Source organism: Anopheles gambiae, chromosome 2, assembly GCF_943734735.2.
Source record: "Anopheles gambiae chromosome 2, idAnoGambNW_F1_1, whole genome shotgun sequence".
NCBI lineage: Eukaryota > Metazoa > Arthropoda > Insecta > Diptera > Culicidae > Anopheles > Anopheles gambiae.
In genome coordinates, this window is record NC_064601.1 from 76,363,944 (window position 1) to 76,385,262 (window position 21,319).

Sequence of the window (21,319 nt, forward strand, 5' to 3'; positions counted from 1 at the left end):
GGTGGGAGCACACAGACCCATGAGTGGACAGTAATAAATCATTCCCATGTCCTCACGCAGCCCGTGGTCGATGGGTGTACGCAGTGGAGAGGCCCGCCACTCGGAGCAAAAAAGCCATCTAAAACGGCAAACGTTCACACACTGAAAAAAAAACAAACCTGTCCATCGTCATAACGCAACGTACAGGATACCGTAACGGCGCTGGATGCGCGCCAGTGTCTCATAGCATAGCTGCGCCTCATAAAAATGTGGAGGTAAGCAAAATCTAGTTACACCTTTGCGGTTCCAAGCTCTTCCCTTTTCCACGCGTGTCGCGGAATGTTGGCGGGGACCATGGGAAAAACAGAGCCACAGAACGTCCCCGAGGGGCAAACCGAACAGGACCGCGATCCGTATGCGGAGCGGCACCCCCGGGTCCGGTGCTTGTAAAACTTTCATCACATCAAAAGCAGTGATATCATTATCGTTGAATGTTATCAAAATATTTCAATAAATTGTCAATAAAACGATTTATCTCAACAAATTTATCTCACATTTATAATGTCGCCATAACGAACTGGTGAGCGAACTGGCTCGTCGCTGGCAGGCTTGGACGGCTTCGGCCAAGATCGGCGAGCACTGCAGCGAGATGTCGAGATGTCGCCGAGGCATCGCTGTGTCCTCGTCTCTCTGCACCAGACGGTGCTCCACGGTAGCTCGATAGCTCATAATAATTTCAGCCCATTGTCGTTGCAAAATATGAGTTGACGTACGTTTTTTTTATGCTGTCGTCTCCCACTCTTCCCAACTGTTCCCGCCTGTTGTCTGTTGTATTACAAGTGCGTTATTTTCCGGTGCCAGTCAAGGGGATTGCAAGCAAGCCCGGCGGTAATATTTCGTCACGCTTTCGCCCCATCGGAGACGGATCACACAAACGGGACCAAAATCGTGGAGCGCATCGGTTGGCAGGTTGGGTAAAAACAAACCCATATTACAGTCCGGTATCGCCTGCAATCCATCCATCCATCTATGCTGACGATGAGGCGGTTTCGATCTCCACTGCCCTCGGTGGCGTAATTCTGCAGCAAGGGATGTATGCGCCCGCGATACGCATCATGCGGTAGCCACATTCTCAGGATGATGCCCGCAAGCGATGGAGTACGCAACAAAAACACTACATCGATCCTTTAGATCCTTAGCACAGGCGCTTCATACCTTAGGACTCGGCGACGGCGGCGGCGGGATGTGAGAGAAGGAGCGAAAATAATGCATGCGAGCGAGCAGGCAAGTGTGGCAAGATGTGGCCAGAACAGGTTGCAGTGTGCGTTGCGCTCTGAAAACGGCCCCGGACACGTCCCGGACACGCTGGGAGCTGGTGGAGCGTAAACGGAAGATATAACGCACTCGTCGCATACGGTGCAGATACGTTGTAGTGATAAGAGTTTCCTGAACCACATCCACCTTCCATCGGTTGGCAACGGTCGACCCCTTGGGCCCTACGGGCGTCCCTGCCTTCCATCGTGGTCGTCCTTTCCATGGCATCCTGGGTTTGGCGGGGAATGTTTTGGGGGATTTCATTGCTCCCTCGGTTCGGGTGCGCAACGAACGATTTAAAAGGTAAAAATATCGATCTCGGAACAACCGAGCACGATAAAGGCAAGGGCAGAGAAAAGCGTCCTTTGCTTAAAGTTTGAGGATGAGGATGTGAGGGGAGGGGACTAAGTGACTCGCCGTCGCCATGTTGCCTAGAGCAGTGGGGGTTTTAAAAGGAAAAACGTATCGATCCGGTTAAAATTTTGCACGCATTACACATTCGCTGCCGGTAGCGCCCCCAAACGTTCGTTTGTGCATACATTATGGCGTTCGGTAGTGGCAGCAGCACGAAGCATAAATAAAATAAAACAATGCTCCTCCGTCCCAGGTCCCCGGGATGGAAAAGCATCTCTGCTGATGATAGTGCATTATCGATTCGTAAACATTTTATTTTATCATTATTATTATTGCTATTATTTTTGGCGAGCAAAGAAACCCCCATTATGCATTATGCTGCAATGATTTCACACTTTATATCGTCATGCGTATGCACACGGGTAAGGTGAGCTTGAAGTCGCGTAAAAATTACTATCATTCCCGGGCCCACTTCATCCCGGCGATGAATGCGTTTAGGCTACTCGAATTGAAAATCGGAAGCCCTTATTAAGGAGGTTACCTGCTCTCCCCCTTCTAGCAGCATCCATGATGCGTTGGCGCATCGCATTGTATGCTGTGGCCGCGCAAACGGGTTTTGGGTGAGCGACGGACCCGTTCCATATTATCCACGGCTATTACTGGTGTGTTTCATCATTGTTATTATGCTTATGCTACCTTCATTTAGTCCCAGAGCCCGTGAACGGGCGGCCACTCGATTGGTGTTATTTGCATTCTTTAATAAACGTTCATTTTGATCCGCTTTGATTGGTTTTGGATGATGTTTTTTTGTAGTTGTCCTTTTTAGTTTGCATGTTCACCATTCCTGTTGCTGGCCCCGGCGAGAGGATTCCATTGTCCTGAAGCGGCCGCTCGGTTGAAACAATCACGGGGAGAAGAAAAAAGTGTTTATGCAAATGTTGTGCACCTATAAATATGATGATTTTCCGGTAAAACAAAATGCATTACAATCAGGAGTGATAATCGATCGATTTCGACCCGAATGTGGGGGTTAAATTATGTTTAAACTCATCCCAACAGAAATTGATTAGATGACGCTGAAGCTTTTTTAAAGGCGCTGGTTCATGCGCTGGTAAATGGAGCTTATACATCGTTCTGAACGAGCAGCTCCCTGAGCATAACCACTCGCAATAATTAGCTTCATTAACTAGTGGCTCTCATGGCATAATTTGATGTGATGATTTGTACAACGACTCAACATGGCTCTGTCTTAGGGGGTCGCACAGCAAAAACAAAGCAAACAGTAACGCCACTGGACTAGATAATGGAACGCTGAAAAGAGTTGTCAATAAACTGTCATCTGCTTAGTTCCACCGCGTCCGACCCGGGGCCAGAAGAAAAGGCGGCACACGATAGTAATGGTGCCATTTGCTACCATCACTCCATAGAACAATAAACCACTTTACGAGGCAAATCGGGCTCACACGGTCCACCGACCGACCGAATGGACTATCTGTGTCTATCTTTTTCCATGTTGTTGCTTTAAATGATAATGATGATGGGGGATCGGTACCATTAAAAGGCACTAAATAGTTCTTCAATGTTACCGTCCAGTTTCAGCTGGGCCTCCCCGAAAGGCCCGATGGCGTATGTGAGTCAGACCCCGTCCGGCAACTCCCCGGTAAAAACCGACCGTGCGAGCACGAGCGTCCAGTGATTTGTGGGCTGCTCCGGTTGTGGGCAATAAATCATAACTAAAATTGGATACTTACCGGACCTGGCCGAGGGTATTCGGTGGTTGGTAGTGCGCGCACACACACAAACACATAAGGGTTGTGACTCGTTAAACTCGTGTTTATGACGTTTGCGGAACAATGAGGGTTATGATGGTGAAACATAGCCACGGTATGATGGTCAGCCACAGGACGGCTAATGAAAGGAGAAAGCAGCACAATGAGAATAGTTGCGATTAAGTTTTCAACCATATGGTACGTAAATTATATGAACAAACAAACAGTGCGTTCTCGCCGCCGTACACTGCGTATCTGTGCGGCTTAAAGTATTGAACATCCTTAAAGCCTATCTTGATTGCGGTCGTACAAATTAAAGCAAAATGCTTCCCATTTCCCCTGCTAGGAATAAAAATTATGGAATAAAAACGCGCAGCGCCGTGGTGTGTCGTTTGGTGTTTGTTGGTTTTTGCTGGGCCCATTGTTAATTCCAACCAACCATCAAAAAACATGATTTTCTTCGGTAGAAACATCTACGCAAAAACCTGTGCACGTTGCGTTGGAAGGCGGGACGGGAATGAAGATAAATCACAAAATTAATTCTGTTTAAGACATCATTAAAGCGACTGCGATCAACTGCGCAATTTAAGGCGCAGGCTCGTGCCAAGAAAAGAAGAAAAAAACTTGTGCACAAAAAAGCACCGACACCGTGTCCACAAGGACATTTCTTGGCGGGGTTGTTGGAGGTGCGGGTGTGAAATACAAATAGAAAAGCAATCTTTTGAGCTGGAAGGAAAATGGTAGAATAAATGACTTCCACCAGTGTGTCATGGCAGATACAAAACGACCGCCTGGATCGGGGCTGGCATAAGCAGTGCCACTCGTCCCCTCTCCTTACCAGTTCACGAGAGCAGTTCCCAGCGATTCTTTCGTTCGCCAGGCGGAATCTTCGTTTGCGCTTAATTCTAATTATCTATATTCAGCTAATTGTTTCGGTTGCGCCCCTGTGAATTTGCTACATTCTGTTCGGGCGTGGGGCGTCCCGGTGAATTGATTAGCATTTTCGCTGGCCCGCGAACGTATTGGGCACTCGTGTTGAAGAATTTTACTACCACGGTGCCGTACCGTGGTGGTTGGGTACAATTGACAACGAGCCGTTTCGAGCTGGGAGGGGTGCAACATTCGGAGCAATATGAACGCCACTTTAATGCGTTACCGTGCTGCGAGGCGAATTGCTATTGGCAGCAAAGCAATCGGGCTTTCCGAAGTCGTTTGGCGTTCTTATCGAGTGGCAACTATGTAGAACTAATGGCAACACAACTTACAACTTAACCGACCTCGCTGGCCATCGGTACTACAGCGATCGAAAATGAAGTCGCGTATCGGCGATCCGCGTGAAAACATGCGCGCACACGCGTGGAGGAAAAGTTATCGGGCAGCAAATCGGGCAAACGCGTACTTTTTTTTCGCGCGTCAAGTTACCCCCTAGTCACCCTAACAACCATGGCATGCGTTAATTGAGGCAAACTCGATTGTGAGCCAATTGTGTTGCTGTGTGCCCTTAAAACCGAGAGTGCAAAGTGAGTGCAGAGTTTTCGCGACCAGTTCGAGCTCGGCTGATTACCCCAGGTTGAGGGCGAGGAAGAGAGTAAGAGTGTTTGTAAAGTATGGGGACCCCTTAAGAAAAGGCACGATAAATGCTATCGCTTATCAATTCGTTTCGCAACGTGTGAAAAGAGAAATATTATTGTGCCCTTCTTTGGTGCAAGCAACTCCATATACGTGCACAGGGCGTCGTTATTATGTGGTTTGTTTGGAATGTTCTGGTGCTGGTAATTTTGGCAACATCTTAATAAAATTGTACCTAATTCGAAACGCACGCTCGTTGTTTGTTGCAAACATTTCAAAGCACGAAGCAAGTTGCTGCTCCCGGCACGAGATGTATTACCTCCAACCGATAACGCTACGCAAATACAACTCTAGAAGGTTTAATTCCGTTGCTTTTGCTAGCAAGAAGTCATGCGTATTTAGTCTCAGTACCGGCACTTACTGTACCGTCTTTGCGAGGGTCTCCGTTGCGCAACAGACCTAGGCACGGAGGAATGTGGGCCCCGGCTAAGTGTATTTCAATGTTTCCCCAGCGTGTCGGTTGCGGGATTAATTACCCCGAGTTGAACCCGTAGAGCCGAGGCTGTTCAACGCCGAGGGATGATGGGTTCGCTTCCGAGCACTTGCGCCCCCTAATGCATCCTCCCGCCCATCCGCCGAAGCGATCGTTCCCGAAGCACCGTCAACCGTCGCTTGCCGTCGTCCCACCGTCGTCAAGATTGCTAAATTTGTCTAGACAAAATCCTTCCCAGAGGCAGCCCCAGATCCTTCGATGGGCGGAGATTTACGGAAGCAGAATCGTATAGGCAAAACTTTATCCTACCTTAATCCGACCCTTTTCTTCCCGGTGTTGTTGGCCCAGCCTGACGGTTGCAGTGTTTCGGTATAGTATTTTTCAGCCTTTTCGCTTGCTTCGTACATGCAGGCCACATTGCACAGAGCTCCCGGTGTGCCTGGCCGAGCAAAATGGGTTGCCAAAATCGTCTCACACTACTTCCGGCGTTGCTGTCTTTTTTGGCTGACAGACGGCTGGAGCACACTGTGTGCATCGAGAACCAGCTCCAAACGGCAATAACGACGACGACAACGTTGACGACGAGTGATGTGTGGAGTACGTCCCGAGATGAACGCCGTTTCACCCCAACGCTTACGCCATTTAATCCATCTCGGTATCACAATTATCCAATCTCATCTTACCAAGGCGCCGGCTGTAGAGCTTATTACCAAGGCAAAGAAGATGGTGTATTGCAGGGTCTTGGGCTTACCTGGACAGGGGTGGGAAAAAGAGTTCCAGACACGCACCGCACCGGCACAGGAACAACGAGCGGAAATCATTCTTTGCGTCAAGGTTGTCCAAATGTTTTGGCACCAGGAACGTACGGTACGAAGAAGACAAATTGATTGCTTCACTCGGCCCAAATCCGCAACCCAGCCCGGACCCGGCCTCCGGTGGCCATTTTTGTCGCACCGACCGTTGCACGCACTTGCTTATTCGGTGTTTTGGGAGGCAAGATTTATGCCTGTCGCTTCATTTTGTCTGGTCATTTTAAATAAGATTAAATTTTCTGATCGACATTTCCGAAACCTTTTCGTTGTCGGGATGGGGATATTGATTTTTATCGCAGACTTCTTTTCTACCTGTGTGTTGTTGTTGCTTTGTGATGCTTTGTTCTAAAGCTCGTTCAGCAAGTGAATCAGTCGCATTTGCTGTGGGCGTAATTTTTGCATTTGCTGTTCGCACAACCATTTCACAGGCACTCTGATGGCAGCCGTCACATTTGACGCATCGTGCCGAGAACAACGGGCAGAATCGCGGCAAAAGAGAAGCGATGGAGATGGAAATGGTTGTGAAAAGCGCATAAAACAACCACCCCAAAATCTAGTCGACAAACACTCGCCGACACTTGCGCCCATTGAAACCGTACCCCCAAAGGGGACAGGACAGGACACAGACACACAAACTAACGCACCGCAACGAACCAAACGAAAGAAGGAGAAAACCTTTAACTCGCGTTTAACTGTAAATTAACATATTATATGACAAATATTAAAATCAAATTGACTATGCCATTCTATCATCGAGTAATTTGATACGTTTGTAGAGCGCGACGTGCGACGGTGCGACGCGTCGTTTGATTATTTTCGACGTGAGTTTCTACCCTCGCCTCAGCACCCTCACGCTGCACCCTCGCCGGCCGCTTTCATTGAAACGTCTTCGGCCACTTTCGGTGATGGGCAAAGCCGGTGAACGGGTTAAACGGGCGCTTCAAATGGGGCGATTTTTTCTTCTATTCCTCCCCCCTTCCCGTTTCATTGAAGCCCGGGTCTCGAGGATGACTGTGTGGCCTCCGTCATTATTGTTGAGCCCAGAGATTGTGCTCGTACCAAGTACAGAAGAAGACAGGGCAGGTTATTTTTCTTCTTGTTTTTTTTTTGCTTCTTTTTCCGTATCCTCAGATTCCCTGGTTGTCCTCCCAATGCCAGACTCCCTCGAGACGCGATTGAACGCCATTTGGGACACAAGGCGGAGTTTTTTTTTCGTTTTCTTCAACCGTGTCTCTTCGTCGGTCCGATGTTTCTGTGCAGGAAGAGTAACTGTCGCTGTGCTTTGCGCCTTCATACCCCCTGGTTGACACATCCCGGACCTCGGTGGTGCTTAGAAGACCTGAGGTTCTTGCTTGTGGCGCGGTGTTTTGATGGGTTCGGCGTTGCCACTTCGACGGCTTCGATATTATTTCCATATTCTGCCCCAAAACCACACCGAACATTCCTGCTCGCCCACACACTGTACGGTTGGAAGCAGCCTTTTCTCTCCCGTTTATCTTGACCTTCGCGCGACACTATCATTCCCGTTGCATCGTTTATTATCACCTCGAAGTTTAGTTTTAGCTCGTTCCGGGGGGATAAGCAAACGAAGCTAATCTAATTCCCGCACACAGGATGGCTAATATGTTTGTTTTTTATGTCCGATTCCGGTTTCCGCTTTTTGTTTAATTTTTTTGGCTGGTTGGTTTGGTTGGGACTTCCCTTTGGTCGGAACCGCCGGCCTGCCGTGTACGATAGCACGATAAATAATGAATTAGGCCTGCCAGTGTGGGTTTCGGGGGTCACGGGACGGGATGTACGAAGCTCCCAGTGCCGATTCCACGCCCTTTTCGTGCGCGTCCGAATCCACATTAACTTATTAAAACCACCCAGCAGCTAGGGAAGCGTCGTCCCCGGGAACGTGTGCACAAGTGTCAAAACGTTGGCAGTGGGAAGACCCAGAAAGAAGTGGTTTGCTTTCTTCTTTTCCGCCACCTTTTGGGATCGTTTGTTTGATTTTCCACTCCTGTCTTTCGCCCCTATACCGAGGAAGCGGTTCCGATGGGTTGCCTCTTTTGTTTCAGATCAAACCTTAACCGCAACGCAACGAGAAAGACCGGCCATTAGATTCATTATTTATTTAAGCCTGTTGCGCGTTTTTGTGGTTGTCAGACTAATGTGTGTGTGTGTTTGGTTTTTTTCAGTTTGAGTTCATTTGTTTTTGCCCCAATCAAGCGGAGTATCTTCACCCGGAGCCAGAGTGTCTTGGACGTGGTCCGAATTTGTTTGTATTTTTTTGTGATTTTGCTCCCCGTCGAAGAATGGGAAGAAAAACGAAAAACCGGAACGGTCGAGATCTGTTCCCGTCGCGCTGCTCTGCCAGTTGCGGTTGCCTATCGGGCTGCCATCGCCCGGCTCCCTTAGCGGTTTGACAGCGACTGCCTCTCGTTTCCCACCTTATTAGTCTTCGGCCATTCTGGACGCTCACAAATTTCGGGGTGTCGAAGTGGCTGAGAATAGGGACAATATTTCAAGGCATATTAACACTCCGTGGAAAGATTATTACGGATGAGCGAGTGCGAAATGATGGATCGATCGTCGGACCATGGGGTTACATCGCGATCGATCAATCGATCGATTGGTTGGAGCGATTTCAACGCAACAATGGTGCGCAGCAGACGTGGGACGTCAAAACGAGGGTCATAATAATTTAATTAAACCGTAAACCAAGTTCGTGGTTTCGCAAGCATGCAGGGTGGAAGCTCACTGGGCTCGAGTGCGGTTTTGAGTGTTTGATGAATGTGTTTGTTTGTTTTTTTCTCGTTCCACGCCTGCAGCTGCTCGTTAGCGGAGGACAGACGACAACCGCAAGCTCCCAGTCACCGATCTCCGCCACGAACGCTCCCTCGCTCAGTCCCGGTGGTTCGGCCACGGGGGCTCCGTCCGGTGCCCTCAGTCCCGGGGCCGTCTCGCAAACCTCGCAAAACAATGCCTCCCTAGGTGGTGGCGGTGGTGGTGGCGGAGGCGGCGGCGGCGGCGGTGGTGGTGGACCCACGACATCCTGCTGTGAGAATGGCCGCCCGATCATGACCGATCCCGTGTCCGGACAGACGGTTTGCTCGTGTCAGTACGACTCCGCCCGGTTAGCGCTGTCCGGGTACTCGCGCATTCCCACCGGAAGTGTCGGTGTGTACGGGACGCCTTACCCTTCGACGGAGCAGAACCCCTATCCGAGCATCGGTGTGGACAGTTCCGCCTTCTACTCCCCGCTGGTAAGTGTTTTTTTTTTGTGTATGATTTTAGTATGAAGCCAATAGCGATTTTTAATTAATATTCCAGCTTCAGAAGAATCTTTTCAGTCAATAATTTTGACGGATAAATAATAATATAACTCTTTCAATATTAATCTTCTTGGTTAAGATTGAAAAAAGGGGTTCTTTCCCTTGATTCATGTTGAAAATCCAATCAAAATGTAAAACTCTCTTCAAAAGCCTATCACCCCGAAAAGGTTCGCTTCCGCCTTATCAAAACTTAAAATTCTTAAAACGATTTCTTAGTCGGAAACTTTTCCTAAATCTTTGTAAAAAGCCTAACCCAACAACGCCACATCAACTGCTGCGACTGGTTCTGGCAACATTGTTCGCCCAAGCGAGCTCGGGGGCCACTTAATGAGGCCAGAATTTCGCATTCCCGTCACGAAACCACTCACTCGATTATTTGCCGGTTTTTCATGGGTCCTTTCGTTCTGGTTGCGTACGCACCACGGTCGGTTGTCGTTGTATCTCCTTGGGGTTGAAAAATTCTCCAACGCGTGACCACCCCGCTTCTTTTGCTCTTTCTCGTACAACAAAACCGTCGGCAAATAGAATGCGGGCTGCCGGCCCGATTGGATTCTCGCTGCCGGGGCGAAGGAATGGCGGAAAGATAATGCTGAAATGTGGAAGTAAGTGAGTGCGAAAATGTAACAAAAATACTGCATGTTTATGGCAGACGCAGATTATCCTTTGAGTTCTTATGACGTGGAGGTGGAGTGTAGAAAAAAGAGAAAAAAACAACACAACAGCGCTACAATGAAAGTGAAACATCCGCAAGGCTATTGCAAAAGATTGTTGCAGAACTTCTTGGTGAGGAAGCGTATCTAGGACACTGAAACCTCCAATAGGAATTACTGCTCTCTAACGCTAAAGAAACCTTTAAAGAGATCTTGTTTTTGTTCATATAATTTGTGTATGAGTAAAATCACTTAATTTGATTGGATTAACATTTCGGTTGCATACAATTTAAGTTAAACTGTTTAAGTTTGATTAAAAAAAAAAACATTTTTACATCCTATAACGATTGCAAATGGTGTTGAACCTACAATAAAATAACTTAAATATTACCTTTTATAAGACATTAACCAGCAAGTGTATTTCCACTCTGTTTAATAAAATAACTATACGCAATTGGAACGTTCTACAATTACAAAGCAAAAGCTTGAAACACCGACTTAGTATAAAGGATTACCCATGTAATGCGGAAGCAGTGTGGCAGTGCATTTGCAAAATGTTGTACTGCACTTCGTAAAAGGATTCCACAAATTCACGATGTACCTTACATGCGGTTGTATGCGGTGGTATGTGTATGTTTGTGAATGCGCATGCGGCATCGTTCGTTTTGCTACTGGAGGGAAATGGCGAGACACTGACCAAACACTTAGCACCGGTAGTGTTCCGAGGTGCAGACGGATGTGCAGCCGCTAGTCTCGCCAGCCATCAGCCCTTCCGATTTCGTCACCTGCTATCCCGGGCCCCGGGTTTCGTTATCGTTCGCTTGGCAGGATCTGTGGAATGCAAACCCTTTCCTCTAGCTCCGTGTTTGGGAGTCCTGCGGGACGTGAATGCATTTTTTAACCTCCGTTTTGTTCTCGGTCCTTTGCGTCTTGCTGCAGAGTAAACTGCAAACGCAAAGCACAAGCATAATAGTAGTGCTCCCCAAGACCACCCATCGCCTTCCTGCCCCGCCAACGTGGGTTTGGTTGGCCTGTGCAGTCGTCGTTTGCCGGCCCCGTGTACTTAAAATAAATGTATAACAAGATGTAAATTAAACCCCTTTCGCTATAAATACGAAATTACCCAAATGGCCGTGGCTTTCGCTCGGTGTCCGGCGGTCAGACGTTCGTGTTCGTGAGTTCTGCTGCACGAATATATGTGTGTGTGTATGTAGTTATGCTGGGTTCAGTCTAGAAAGCAAGAACGATAGTCGCACCAAACACTAATGACGGTTTTGCTTCGTCCAGTCGCTGGACACACTTGAATCCTTCTCTAGGGAGACACGTTGTAAGCCGCTCTATCCTCCGGCCGTCCGTCTGGCATGGTGTTGCCACTTGCTGCCACATTATCTACGGATAGGACACGTTCTCACACATTCCTTTCGGTCGCACGCGGGCGAAAGACTTGGGTCGTGGGGCGAACGGGAAAACTTTTTCAAACTAAGTAGATTATTGGTGTTCAATTTCATACCGAATAATATCGCTGGAATGCTTCGGAATGCAGCACATGGACCCTCCACGAGCCACCATGAGTTTCAAGTTGCTCGATCTCGAGTGGGGGAAAAGATTCCCGGGGCCCCGGGATTAACAATCCGTGGAACGTGATGCATTAGAGGGGCGCGTGAAGGCTTCGCGCGTAAGTGAAGAACAGAAAACGATCACTTGAATCGCTTAAACTGACCGTGGCGGTGACCGTGGGTCTCTCGTCTGGGAAAGCAACCCAACAAAGTCGCACAAATCGATGCTGTCAGACTGAACTGATTTAACAAACCATTATCGCATTAGCGCAACAGCCTAGCAGAGTTTTGAGGCGATTTCCAAACAGCTTACGATGTCTTATTTGGGGGGAGGGTTGTAAAACATTGTGGGGGAAGAGAGGTTGGCCTTTTTGTCCACTTTTGGTGCACTTGTGTCAGTTGGTGAAACAAATTTGTCTCCTGACATTCCAACACGGCGCAGTTTAATGAGTTTAATGCCGAATTTAGATGTGTGTGTTGCTGTCTTGCACCACCACTCCGTTTCATGTTAGAAGGTGCAGCCGTTTCTAAAGCATTTGCTCGAACGAAAGGCCCAACAAATGAAGCAAATAATTGTGACCATCAAGTACGTACGAGAAGTGCGTACACTTTGCCGAGGGTGCTTAAGGAACACCCCTGGGGGAAGGGTCCTCCTGCTGCGTGCATTCGATATCATTATTCCAATCGTGACATACGGTGTCGGTAACTGACACCGGAGAAAAGCGTTTCGATGGTTTATCGTTGGCTATGGCTTGAAATTGGGCCTGGAATTGATTTTTACACTAACAATCAACAGCACTACGGGTGTGTGAAAGTGTGGCGTAGCATACCACACAAAAGGGACGCGTTTGTCAGCAGATAAGCTATTAACTAATTATGTCACCCTTTTCCAAAACGTTGAGGGATGAATCAAATCACCCACAAAGGAACCTACTTAGCGGTGTTGACGCAAAGTCTTCGATAAGAGTGCTGTTAGTTATTTTGGAGGTCTTTCTCCGCGTCAACCTCATTTGGAGCTAAAAAACACACGACAGGAAACAGTTCCTTTCGCGTGAGTGTGTGGCCAGGCTTCCACCTTTGCCCATCGAGTGAAATGCCATCAAGACGAACGCACTGATTATCGACGTTCATAATTATGCCGAAACACGAATATCGTTTTGTGCTGAAACGTTGAACAAAGATTGTTATCGGTTGTTGGCATGATGGCGTGCCTTTATTTCCTGGATTGAAGTGGAACCCATTTCCTATCCCCCCTTCTGCGTATGTCGCCGTGACGATAAACACCTTTTTGCGTTCTAATGTGTCACCGCCGATTGGAGGTCCTTCACTGCAACAAATAGTTGTGCCCCGTTCTACATGGCTCCATGAGGAAATTGTGTCAGTAATGAATGATATAAGCTAGCAAGCAAGCTTAGCACAAGTGCGTAGAAGTACTATTTCCAGCATGATGTTGCTTGTGTATTACTAATAAGCCAAACGTAGAGGAAAGGTAAGGTGGTTAACTAATGGTCTAGGTCTTCCAGTGTCCGTTGCCAACGTGATCAACGGCACCGGAAGCGCTACAGAAAAAAGCAATCAATTATGACCCGGTTTGCATTTACTTTGATTTACCGAATGCTCGTGGTGCTCCCCCCCCCCCCCCCCCCCCGCACCTGTATATCTTGAATGTTTTAGGTTCCAATCGGTTATCGACAAAAAGTTCTGCCCCTTTTGCCGTCTGCTCGATTGGATCTCGATTGCAACCATTCAATATTGTTCGTGACAGCAGTGTGTTCGTTTATTTTTTTATTTTTTCGGGGGTTCGTTTCGGCTTAACTTGAAACGCAGCGTTATCTACGCTATCGTTACAGACGCCCGTCAGCGATCGTCATACGGTAACGTGTACGTCAGTTGAACCGCTCGCGATAGGAAACGGTGGTTGGAGTGGTAGTGCACTCCACCGTGCCAGGATGCCTCCTGAAGAGTGCTTGACATATCTTGACAGCGAACAGCGGAAATCAATCGATGCGAAAGAGTTTGAAACGCTTGGTTCCGGGATCGGGCGCTGGTGGAGGCTTCCTTTGATGCGCTTCCAATTCGATTCCAGGTGCTTGGTTCGATTCTAAGCTTATAAAATAGCGAATGAAATACGATTTGACACAAACATCACTCTCGACAAGGGTATTTTATTTACGTGCCGTCTTTCACTACTAACGATCCATCATGCATGGGACGGAGGGTAATGGTGTTTACCAAAAGGGATATTTATTCCGATGTTAAAGTCTGGTAATGTTAAGCATTTCAAGCAACAACGAAAAATCAAAGCAGTTTTCCAGTAAATAATCATCCAACACTTAGCATCACGAACGACCACTAGCGCAGGGTGTACGATGGAGCGTGATTTAATTTTAATTTTTATTGCGCACACTCTTACGAGCGCTCTCCTCTAGCCCTCTGCGTGAAAATACATTCCACTTTGCGCAAGCCTCGCAAGTTGCGGAATCCATTGATTCGCGATCTAATCTACCAATTCGACCGCAGCTATCGGTGCGGTTGAAGCGCAAACCCATTTTTAACACCCACCAACGACGCACAAAGAGAGAAAGAGCGAGAAAGAGAGAGATGGAGAGAGAGAGAGAGAGAGAGAGAGAGAGAGAGAGAGAGAGAGAGAGAAGGTGCAGGGCCGTTGCATGGTTTTACGATTTACCATATCCATTTGCGCACGTACCACGTTGCTTGAAGCAAGACGATGGTGCGCCACACATTCATACGCGAGGCAAATGGCTTTAATGAGAGGAAAATTAAGGAATTAAAATAAGAGCAGTTGAAGATATGAAGAAGCAGCAAGCACACACCTATGGAACAACGAAGAAAGAGCGAGGGAAAGAAGGAAACAGCGAGTGAGAGAGAGGTAACTTGCAAAATAAAAAGAAGACATTGAACATTGGCAAGAAAAGTAGCAAAAAAAAAACAAATAAAGAAGAAAAGCGACACAAGCACACAAGATTAAGAGTGTGGCCCAGCGCAACAAGCACCGAAAACAATTTTGCTTAATTATTCGACCTGGACCACCGAAAAAGACTTTCGCTAAGGGATGATACACCAAAAAGGGGTCAACTGTGAAGGTCTTCCAGGCTTTGCGAGGGCACGCGAATGCGAGACGAGACCAAAAAATGCAATACACTCACACAAAAAAGGGCCCCCCATTGGTGGAAGGGAAGGAAGCATTGGAATGAAATTTATTTGCTGAGAATAAAATTAATTGACAGTTTCATTTTATCTAATTTCAAATTTACTTACGATCCGCGTGTGCCTGCTGTGTCCGATCGTCCCGTGCCCAATCTTCGACGGGGTGGCGAAGGCTCTCTGCTCGTGTCTCTTGCTTTCTTTTTGCACCGATTCATTCTTTTTCTGTGCCTCCTGTGTTTGTGCATCGTACCGCGTGCTTTCCGGTATGGTCGTCTGCTCTTTTGCAGACCGCGATCGGCTTTCGTTCGATATGCGAACGACTCATTTACATTCATCCCATTCTGAACCGTTTCGCGCTTCCTTTGCTCTATGCTTTCTGAGCCAGCTCAACCTGTCATCACCTTTTTGGGGTTTTGCGATCGCCACTGCCGACCCGGGTGTGATCGAGTATTTATAGATAGCTAGTGTACAGTGCTGTGTGTTGTGTGCTCAGTCCTCTGTCTGTGTGGTTTTGTCGACGGCACATCTTACCGAAATCGATCGTCTAACACCACTCTAACAGCCTCGCCTGCACCCTCGGGTGTTTGGTGTTTAATCGAAAGGGATGCAAGCCGTTGTTGTTGTTTTTTCAAACTCGAACGGTCTGGTTCGTACACCGGTTTGGAAAAAAGGGAATCATTAAGGAGTTTTATTGATGGTGTTGTGCTCACCGACACCGGCGTGCCGGGAAGGAAGAGCGGGTCCCATAACGAGGTGTAATAATGATGGTTCGAAATTTTAATATTCCAACTTCGAGGTTCGCGCTGAAAGAGTTGGCCACCCAGGGGAATTTTTGGGTTACTGCTGTCGGTGGTATTTTTTCCACCTCTTCCTTTTCTGTTCGGCGGTTGCCACCGGGATTTTATTTCCGCTTTGTTTTTGAAGGAGTTTTTGGGCCTTTGCATGGCACGTGTATACAGCGAGGCCGTCCGCTTCGTCCATCCGGTTGGTGGTCTTCGGTTACGGCCAGCACAGAGCCGACCAAACGGGCCAACCACCCACACAGGTGGCAATGATGTGGCAGAGGTCCTACCGAAAAACAAAAAAATAAGAGGCAAAAGATTGAACGAAAAGAACTGGTAGGCCCAATTAAAAGCAAGTTCCCCTCTTGCGCCCTTCGTGCTGGGTGAGTGTGCAGCACGTGCAAAGGAAAGGCAAAGACCTTTCCCTATCTTCACGATCCATTTTTATCGACCCTGTCGTCACCATCGGACCCGGCCCACCTACAAGCGCCCGGACGTGAACTGAAGCTTAAAAGTAAAATGTTTTATCGCTGTCGCGCGGTACCTCAGTGTTCGTTTTCGTTTTTCCTCTCTCCGGTTGGCGGTGGTATGTTTCGTGAGGTCTAGAAGGCAATTAATTTTCATGTCGTTTGCGGGAAAACGCAAAACAACGAGAGCCCATCAAACGCTCGTTGGGAAAGATAAAAATAAATACATCATCCACTAAATACACAAAAGACAGCCGAATCGGTCGTGGGTCTGATCCGGTAAACGAAAATCTCATTGCAAACCAACGGATTTCTAATAGCCGCAGGGGGAGAAGGGGGAGCTGAGATAGAAGCACATAAAATTAATCTTAATTTGCATCTCAATTGAAGGCAACGGAGCGAATCATGTTCAAAAGGTCTTCCGTCTGCTTCCTTAAAGCAATGTCGCTAATCTTTGCAATAGCCTAATTTACTTATCGGCAATGGCCGTTTCGGAGGGCGTATGCAAAACAGCTTTGATGTTGTAACGTGTAATTAGGAGTATATTTAAGATTTGTTTTACGTAATGTGAGAGCCATTGCATGAATAAGTCAGTCAAGAATGATTTATGTTTAATGAGCCCAATTTTTAAATGGTAGAAACATCCTATTGTTTGCCATTATACGCACAGGATATTTCAACAGTTTCAGTTCAACAGCTTTAGTTGACAGCTACAGTTCTTCCATCGAAGGTAAATGTCACATAGCATCAATAGATTAGCCACCTCGATTGCAAACAACTAATTACCGCGTATTGTATCAGACGATTTAAATTCCATGCCAACTCATTACATCGATGTGTCATTAGGAGTAATAATGAGCTTCCATTGCGGAAGGCATAACAATAAATAAATACACTGCACCCAGCAACAGATCGTATGTTCTGCTGAGCCCAAGTATAGCTATTCCAGTGTTCTTTTATCTTGCAAATTCCGTAACCTCCACCGTTCCTGCGGGTGTCAACCGTTTCTTTAGGGGACATTTTTGTTGTTGTTATTTGTGTCCTGGGTACCACAATTGGGGAATGTAAATTAATCTTCACCGCTGCACCGCTTAAGTTTCCGTTCCCGGGTTGGGCCAGCCGAGACGATTCCTTTGGGAACGAATTGGACGCCCGCAAACGCGCTGCACTGCGAGCGATCCTGTTGGAAAAGGTGAGCTGGCGGGACATGCCGACAATTCCCGGAAATCGTCTCGCGAATGCTTGGCCCGGCTCCGGCTGTCCCTAACCCTAGACAGTTGTGGGTCCCATTGTTAGGTCCGTGGTTCACGCGCTCACGATCGGATGCTAAAATGTGCTGTAGCCGCCGACAGGCAGCTTGCGGATGCTGTCGCGACCCTTCTGCCCCAATCGGTCGCGTACGCTGGCAGCGAATCGCGAAACACCCCAATTCAGATAGTTCACACCGATTGTGTGAATCCAGCAATATAAAATGTATAGAAATCGTATTTGTAATCTTCACCACCGTGTGTGTGTGTGTGCCGAGATCGAATGGATCGTTCTTGTTGCTGGTCGTTGCAGCGTTGCAACGCAGTGCGATCGAGGACAAGTTTCGGGGTTTTGGGATGTTTCGTTTGGGATTCGTTTCGTTCCCTGCCTGACAGCTCCATAGAAAGCAGCAGGAGTCGGCCACATTGGTTCAGGTATTCGCGTTTTTGTTGTCGCTTGTGTCGTATTATTGTGTGAGCAGCATGGTGTGCAGCCATTTTTCACGAGCAGTATTCTTCTTGCTGGCGTGGAATTATCACATTCCGCCCGTGTGCGGTGTGAGAAGGAGGTGGAAATTAAATTTAAATATTTTATTGAATAAACAATCCAAATCCATGGTAGGAATAGAAGGGTCATTGCCAGTGGAATTGCGCTAGTTTTTCAATCTTTACAAAAAAAATCAGTTTCAGCAGTTTCAATACAGAAATAATAAATATTTTTACCAAAAAGCCCATCAAATTGTGAGCCTTGCAGGACTCTGGTTCTGTTTCACTGCCGATTTCCAGAAGAAAACTCTTTGTAGACCTTTACACCACGATCGCTTGCTATCGACAGCGTCGTTCACGTTCCGCTGAGACGGTGTTGATGCTGCCAGGTACGGTGTGCTGTCGATTTCGTGGTATCTAAATCTGCGTCGAAGTATATTTATGAATGGAGTGGTCAACTCGTTTCGATGAGATTTACACTCGGTACGTGCACCAGAAGTGAATGGTACCACATCCCAGCACGTTTCATTCTCGCGTCGTTTGCAGCAATTTCCTGTTCGAAGCCGCACAGGACGCAAGAACCGCAACACAGCGCAAATGGGAGTGGAATCGTACAAAATCGTTTGAAGAAAAATTACCTCGTTGACGGTTTGGGAGCTCTTGTGTCGGACGATTTTCCAGTGGCGATAAAGGAAAGGGTCAATTCGCAACGTCTCGCGCTCTTGCTTCTGTCGCTCGCATTCGCTGCTCGAGCTGCCGTTTGCTGGCAAGCGACTGATTCCACCCACCGAACGACACATACTCGCCCGCTCAGTTTTTACGCTGTCCTTTTCACGACGATGTACCTTACCGAATTGCTGCTCAGAGCCATCTCGGTGGCACCAACCCGCGCGGTGGCGGCGATTGTCGCGCTGTGCGGCGGTGGGGGAGAGCTTGGCTTTGTTACAGCTTTCATATTATATTTATCTGACCGGGAGATGCGTGAAGCCCGTTGGCCATAAATTGCCACTTTGACTTGTGTGTCTGAATTTACTGCCACCTTTTCCCAATTCACCAGCGGGGACCCGAGACAACTAAACATTCATTGAGCGTACCGTCGTGCGGCTGACCGTCGTACCAATCTTCGCCCCACCGTACTAAAACTGCACAGCAACGATCTTGAGATCGTGAACAATAATAATAATATAAACATGAAATGAAGCGGAAAATAAAAGCACGTGAACGATCGTGAACGTTGCTGCGGTCGTGGTAGGACGATCTGTGTTAGCTTTATTTATTTTGACAAGCTCTACAAATTGGAATGGCATTGTTTCGTTTGTTAGCAGCGCATGGTGACGATCCGTAACGCAGGTCATCGGAAATTGTACGATCAAGCTAGTGCACGATAGGTTACTCCAATGACGTGTGAAACAATTTAATATCGCTAACAAGACACAAACGTTGGTGGCACCAGGAAGAAGCGATCTTTTTTAAATGATCACTATACGAAGGAGAAAATAATTACCGCTATACAAAAAAAAGATATATGAAACTGAAACCGTTACTTTAATAGAATTTAAACATTCCCAAAACGAAGTTGTTTTTGTAGAATTTGCATTGCTCTTTGTATGAAGCAAGTCGCCTCACTTTACCCACCAGCTATCGCATTTTTCATCAGTGTTTGTTCGCAAGTAAAAACATACACAACATAAATCTAACATCAAGCCGGCAAGGAACCACTGTAAACAATTTCGAAACCGAAGGGTGAATCTAATTATCATTAAACTACTCATTACAAGTCCGGAACCCCGCAAAGAAAATCCAGAAACCGTCAACAAAACGCTTTACCCAAAATAATGTACCGCCAGCCAGTTTGCGCGCTACTCGTTTCGTCGCTTGTTGGCCGTTGTAATCGTTTGTTTCATTACAGCGGCAACGAAGAGTGACGGCTGCATCCAGCGCCCAGCATATTGTGCTTGTGCGTTTGCTCCACTTCCCTGCACGTACATGTAATTATGATAAGCAGCGATAAGATGAACTGCAGAGTGGCACGATCGGTTGCAAGACGGCCGCCGGTACCAGTGCACGGAGTGACAATTTTTGCATGCGCTCAGGAGTTTGGCAGCACAACTGTCCGAACAAAAGTGAAAAGAAGTTGCCGACTGCCTTGCCGACTGGCTTCAGATGCAGATGCAGCGGTCATCAATCAAACAGTCAAAGACTCGGGAGCCGCACCCGAGTCTTGCCCCCGGTGGCAGCTGCAAATGAGTGACAAATTTTCCCTTTTGAACGGCGAACTGTTGGTTTGAGGACTATTTTTTCTGCTGCGTTTGTATCGCTTCCAGTTTTGCACACTGCACTCAAATTGGCAGCATTATTTGCTGTGAGGCCAATATGCGGCGCAGTTGTGAAGTTCAATTAACTTGCATTGCACCCTGCATGTAGTAGCCCCACACAGCTCCACCTAGCGCCGTTCACTGTCTTTGATCAAGTTGTAAAACTAATCATTTCAACACTCGTTGTCGATGTGGAGTGTTTTTGGCTATCCTCTTCAGCTGTTTCATTGCTTCTCAGTCGGGCACTGTTGCGTAGTGAGGTAGTGTATGTTTTTTTTTTGCACATCACATATTTCTTTCACGTTCTTTTTAGTTGCGCACAAATGGACTCCCCGGGACGCTGTATGAGTGGTAGAAAATGCTGTGTACTAGTTAAAAAGAAAAAAACATATTAGAAATAAAAAAGACACTAAAAAGAAGAGAGAAAACGGGTGGTTGAGTTTCTAACACAGCTAATAAACCTTCCCGCTGGTGTTCGAGTCACAGCCGTGCCTAATACATTGCCGCATATTTAATGTCACTCTGATATTGTCATTAACACAACATAAATTCCGTTACTATCATCATAATTCAGGGTAGGTGATTTTGTTTCTACCTTTCATTCCCACCACCAGCACCAACACTTCCGCCGGCAGTTGAAGTTGAACCATTTTTTCACGCTATGCCATTCCGCGCTGGCGGCTACCGTTATTTAGTGTCCCCATCGACCTCCTGCGGGCCCCTTCGATCCGAAGCGTGTTCGGTAGCCGTTTGCCGTATCTTTGGCCGGTTTTTGTTGCTGTTGTTGGATAGGGAGTTTTATTTTGCTTTATTTTGCGGACCACTTGCCACCATCTTGGGACGGTTCGACCGATCGTTTGCTTCCGGACGCACCGTTTGTCGCACTGGTGTGCTAATAATCTTTATCTGCCTTTTGAACAATCCACCTGAGTGTTACGGACGGTTAGCGGATGTTGAAGCGGAGCGTATTGAAGCGATTTGTGATGTGCAAGCTAATAAATTCGCTAAAACAGCTCTATTTTATTTTTGAACAATCTG

At 47.3% G+C, this 21,319-nt stretch overlaps 1 protein-coding gene across 2 annotated transcripts in view; it reads left to right on the plus strand.

Annotated features, from left to right (window-relative positions):
• Positions 1-21,319, plus strand: part of LOC1275836 (homeobox protein araucan) — a 104,292-nt gene that overhangs the window by 41,325 nt on the left and 41,648 nt on the right. For both annotated transcript variants that reach the window (XM_061642636.1, XM_061642637.1), the window contains exon 2: positions 9,107-9,541. In XM_061642636.1, the coding sequence (XP_061498620.1) occupies positions 9,107-9,541 (435 nt within the window). The remainder of the gene's footprint in view (positions 1-9,106; positions 9,542-21,319) is intronic.